At 47.3% G+C, this 4,505-nt stretch overlaps 1 protein-coding gene across 1 annotated transcript in view; it reads left to right on the top strand.

Moving 5' to 3' along the window:
• The first annotated feature begins 1,447 nt into the window (after positions 1-1,447).
• The window catches only part of LOC115083921 (retinoic acid receptor responder protein 2-like), a 40,960-nt gene continuing 37,902 nt past the window's right edge, over positions 1,448-4,505 (top strand). Inside the window, exon 1 of the mRNA XM_029588019.1 lies at positions 1,448-1,730. Coding sequence (XP_029443879.1) covers positions 1,536-1,730 — 195 coding nt within the window. The 5' untranslated portion in view covers positions 1,448-1,535. The remainder of the gene's footprint in view (positions 1,731-4,505) is intronic.

Genomic DNA, 4,505 nt, shown 5'->3' with positions numbered 1-4,505 from the left:
CCACTGGATTGGGTAAGTGGGGGTCAGGGGGGATCCTGGCCCCAACATTTTTCCAGGTGGGTGGGAGGGTGGGACAGGAGGCCTTGGGAGGCCCCTTTATCATTTTTTTCTCTCTTTTTTTTTTTTTTTTTAATGTTTGATTTGTTTGAAACAAATAAAACGTTCCACAAACCGAAATTCATGGGAAAAAACTTCCCAAAAATGATATGAAAAACAAAAACATTTTTTTTCCCTGCACACTTCTACATTCTAGAGCCCTAGTATAGGAGGCTTTCCCTGGCCAAAAAGTGTGCCCAATCACTTTGGCACAAGTGATGGGGGCTTGCACAGGCGACTGCCTCCTCCAAAGTGCCACAGGAGGAAGGAACAGCTGGCTCTCTTTCTCTTTCACAGTATGAAGCTGCCTCCTTCAGAGTATCGCAGGAGGCTGAGACAGCCGCCCTGCAGCCGCAGGTAAAAACCTTTATTTTTTTTTTTAATATTGTCCACATAGATGGAAGTGGGCAATAATCAAACAGCCCATTTCTGAGGGCGAAATGGCATTTTACCTATGGAAATTACTTTCTTTATTGCTCTTTAAGTCATATAAGTCTCATGTCATGGGGATTTTTGTGCAAATTCTCCACCATTTTGGTAACCTGTTTCTGGACTGTCTCTATTCTTACTATATCTTTTTGGAGGTATAGTCTCCAGAACTGGACACAATAAGACTAAACACCTGTACAGAGGTCTTATCACCTCCTTTTTCTACTCTTTATTTGTCTGCCTATTCATCCGAGCTTGTCTCTGGCTACCATCTTGCTGCAATTTGATACCTTGAGATCATCAGATATCATCAACCCGAGGTCTCTTTCCTGCTTGGTGGGCAACAGGAGCTCTCAAGGATCCATCTCTGGGCTTGACATTTTGGGGCATGCAGACAGCAGAAGTGCTATGGAGGCACTGCTCAGAGCTCTAGGACTGAACAGATGCTACTGGTCGCCTGAGAATGTCTCTTGATGACGGCATAAGAGCACTGCAGTTTTTGAAGACATTCCAAATGGCTTTTCTAGCTGCAAGATCAGGGCTAACTTCGCAGTGGTTTTATACAAGGGAGAATGATGGGGGCTGAAAGTGGATATAATTAGCCATTGCCAAAAGGGTTGCATTGAAGCCTCAGAGCCTCTGCTGCCTGGGGGAAGGCTAAGCAGCTTTGTGGAAGTGGGGAAAGCATGAATACTAGGAAATTAAATGTGTATTATTAAAAAAACAAACAAACAAAAAAAAACCTGGCATTAAATAAGGACAGCCCTGTATCAGGTCATGAGCTGCCACTTCTAAACAAGATTTTTTTTCCAAAGGTCAGTTCTGAGTGTGGTAGTGATGGGGGGGAGGTAGGGAGGAGGGGCAGCGATGGCTAAATAAGTTAATGAAAGACTAGCCTGGATAATAAACTCTAGCAGTTGGAATCAGTAGACACCAGAAGCGCTTTAGTCAGGACTGCAGAAGAACACACACACATACACAAACACTCATACACACACACACACACAAAAATGCCCATGCAGGGAGCACTCGCTGCCATCTGTCTGGGCTTTGCGGCCACCATCGCATCTGCCACCGCTGTCACAGAAGACACGCTCACTGATGTGCAGATGAAAGCGCTGGACCTCTCGCTGGAGGAGTACCACAACAAGGAGCACGTGCACAATGCCTTTAAAGTCGCCTCCATTCAGGAGACCATGGAAACGGTGAGTGAAGAAGAGCTGGGGCAGATGTGTGTGTGTGTGGGAGGAGGAGCAGGGGTTGGAACGGGATGGTAAAATGTGAGACAAGTGGAACTTGGCAAAAAAAACAAAACAAAACACAAAATTCCGGAGGGGGGGGGGGAATATTTCTTCATAGAGAGGGGGGTGGATGCTTGGAATTCCCTTCCAGAGGAGGTGGTGAAGGAGAAAACAATCAACAAATTCAAAGGGGCATGGGATAAACACTGTGGATCCCTAAAGGCTAGAGGTTGGAAATGAAGAAGAGGGTGCATGGGGGTAACCTGCATGGAGCGGCAGTTACTGCCCTTAACAGAAGGCAAGCTTGCTGGGCAGACTGGATGAGCTATCTGGTCCTTTTCTGCCGTCATTACTATGTTACTATATTTCCTACATTTGCATTTCACATAACCCATTGATTTAGCATTATTTTTTTGCAAAATGTAAGGACTGATTCCACATTAATTCTGCAAGATTTTACCCCTCTTTATGAAAACCATTACAGGACTACGGTAATACGTTTTTGTGTTCCTCCAGTGCAGTTGGAATTGGTCTTTGCTGGACTCCTTCCGCTATTGTGCTCAGCAACGGGCCACTGGCCACAGCTCCTCAACTCCTTCCAGGTGCCGGTACATGCGCACCCCAAATCTGGCCACTAGGTGTCAACGTTGTGCAACGGCTGATACTCTCTTCCCTCCAGCGCTAGCGAATGCTGCCATTGCCGCATCCTCAGCCCTTGGCCCGTGTGAGAAGAGCAAGCTGGGCTCGGGAAATCAAACTTGGGTCTCCACCATCACAATATACAGCGCTGCCACTGAGCTGAACCTGTTTACTGCATCTTTTTGAGTGGGTTTCTCATGTATTTAGATTTGATCATTTTTCTTTCTTCCATTAGATCATCAAATGGCCATGGCCGGCTGAGATGTTTTTCTGGCGGGTCACACCAGGCCGCTAACCCAGAACCTTCCTGAACTGCGGCATAGGCCAGTGTTTTGCAGACTTAGACTCAGTACTGGGCTGCAGCCCCCATACCGCTGTGGACTTGATCTCGCTCCGTGCCACGCCACAGCTCTGGCCGGCTGCTGAACATCCAGCAGCACGTTTTGCTTTTATCACCTCTCCCTGCCTCCACCTCGAGAGACCCTAGTGGCAATGGCTCTGATCTCAGGGAGACCGGTTTGGTCTTGATTTTGCTCCGCGGGGCTCACTAAGGACCTAATTTACCTAATTTTCTTCCATTGTATTTCTAATGGACAAAACCTTAGTAAATCTGGTGTTAAGTTGAGCAGTGCAGGACCCATGTCTGTGGCATTCCTTGAAAAGCACATGAGAATGAGCAGAACACACCTCTAAGCCGGCTGCACGGGACAGAGGAGCAAGGGGGCCATTGTGGGAGGAGGTAATTCAAAAGTGGACAGCAGGAGAAATGTAGGAAAGGATGGACAGGGGGTGTGGAGGGGCTGTTAAAACTTCTCCCCCACCCTCCCAATTTGTCATTCCGCACCACACCCCCCCCCCCCTCACTTTCTCTCCGATATGCGCTGTAGGCCCTTCCCCTCAAACGGCTGTTCCCTTCCAGTAATTGGGCCCACGCTTCGCCCACACTCCTGTGCTGATCTCACGGCGTGGCCAGGGACGACGTGGGAGTTCAGGCACGGCACAGCTGAAATCCACCCAGAGCCAGGCAGTGCCATAAGAGAACAGCTGTTTAGGGGGCGGGTCCGACAGCACCAGTGAAGGCCTTGGAGTAAGGTCAGGGAAGCTCTGGGTTCTGGGTAACCCAGGTTGAAAAACACTGGCTTAGGGAGAAAGGTCAAGATGCCCCTGGAAAGGGAGCACCTCAAAAACCCCTGCTGACTCACGGGCTCCTCGTCTCTTCCCTCTGCCAGCCACAATCACCGGTGAAGGAAATGTTTCACAAACGCCCAGCTCTTTTTCTTCCTGTTTTACTACACCTTGTAACCGTTTTCTTTTGCTCCAATCCCGACCTGAAGCAGTCTCAGAGGCTTCCCCGAAGAACCGTCCCATTTCTAGCTGGTTAGTTATTGCGACAGCCGTGTAAAAGATCTACCCAGCTTGCTGCCACTTAGGCATCAGAACATAAGGTTTGCCGTACTGGATCAAATCAAAAGGTCATCAAGCCCAACAGTGGCCAATCCAGGTCGCAAATATCTTGCAGGATCCAAAAAGGGTAAACAGATCCCATGCTGCTTATCACCGGAGCTGAGCAGTGATTTCCCCAAGTCCACCTTAATAGTGGTTTATGAACTTTTCCAGTAATTGCCAAAGCATCTAAACTAATCCTCAGAATTTCTTATACAAATGCTGATTTAAATGTAACATTTTTAATCAAGTGGGCAAAAAAATTCAGATTGAACTTCTATATGAGACCCGAGTCAACTGAATTAAAGACCTTCAATGCTTCTCGGGTCGCTTACAATCATCAGTCCTAAAATCTTCACATAAAAGAGCATCTTCAATCGCTCATTGCTCTTATATCAATTATTTTTTGAAAACTATTTTGAAATTTGCACTTAAAAAAATGAAAAGAAGTCCCTTAGTAAATCAAAACAGGAAACACATCAGGGGCTTGAGTGGAACCTTAATCAGCCTCGATACACGAGATCAGCATAGAGCGCTTACTGGCCACACGTGTTTTGAATGCCACAGGGCTGGCACACATAGAGGAGTCAGAGATCTGGTGCCTTCTGGTGAGGTTTTTTTTTTTCTTTGATCGCCGACCTCCTGGTCCTATTGCTC

The sequence above is a fragment of the Rhinatrema bivittatum genome, chromosome 2 (genome assembly GCF_901001135.1).
Source record: "Rhinatrema bivittatum chromosome 2, aRhiBiv1.1, whole genome shotgun sequence".
Taxonomy (NCBI): Eukaryota; Metazoa; Chordata; class Amphibia; order Gymnophiona; family Rhinatrematidae; genus Rhinatrema; species Rhinatrema bivittatum.
Note: the sequence above shows the minus strand (reverse complement) of the source record. Positions and strands in the feature narration are given on the sequence as shown.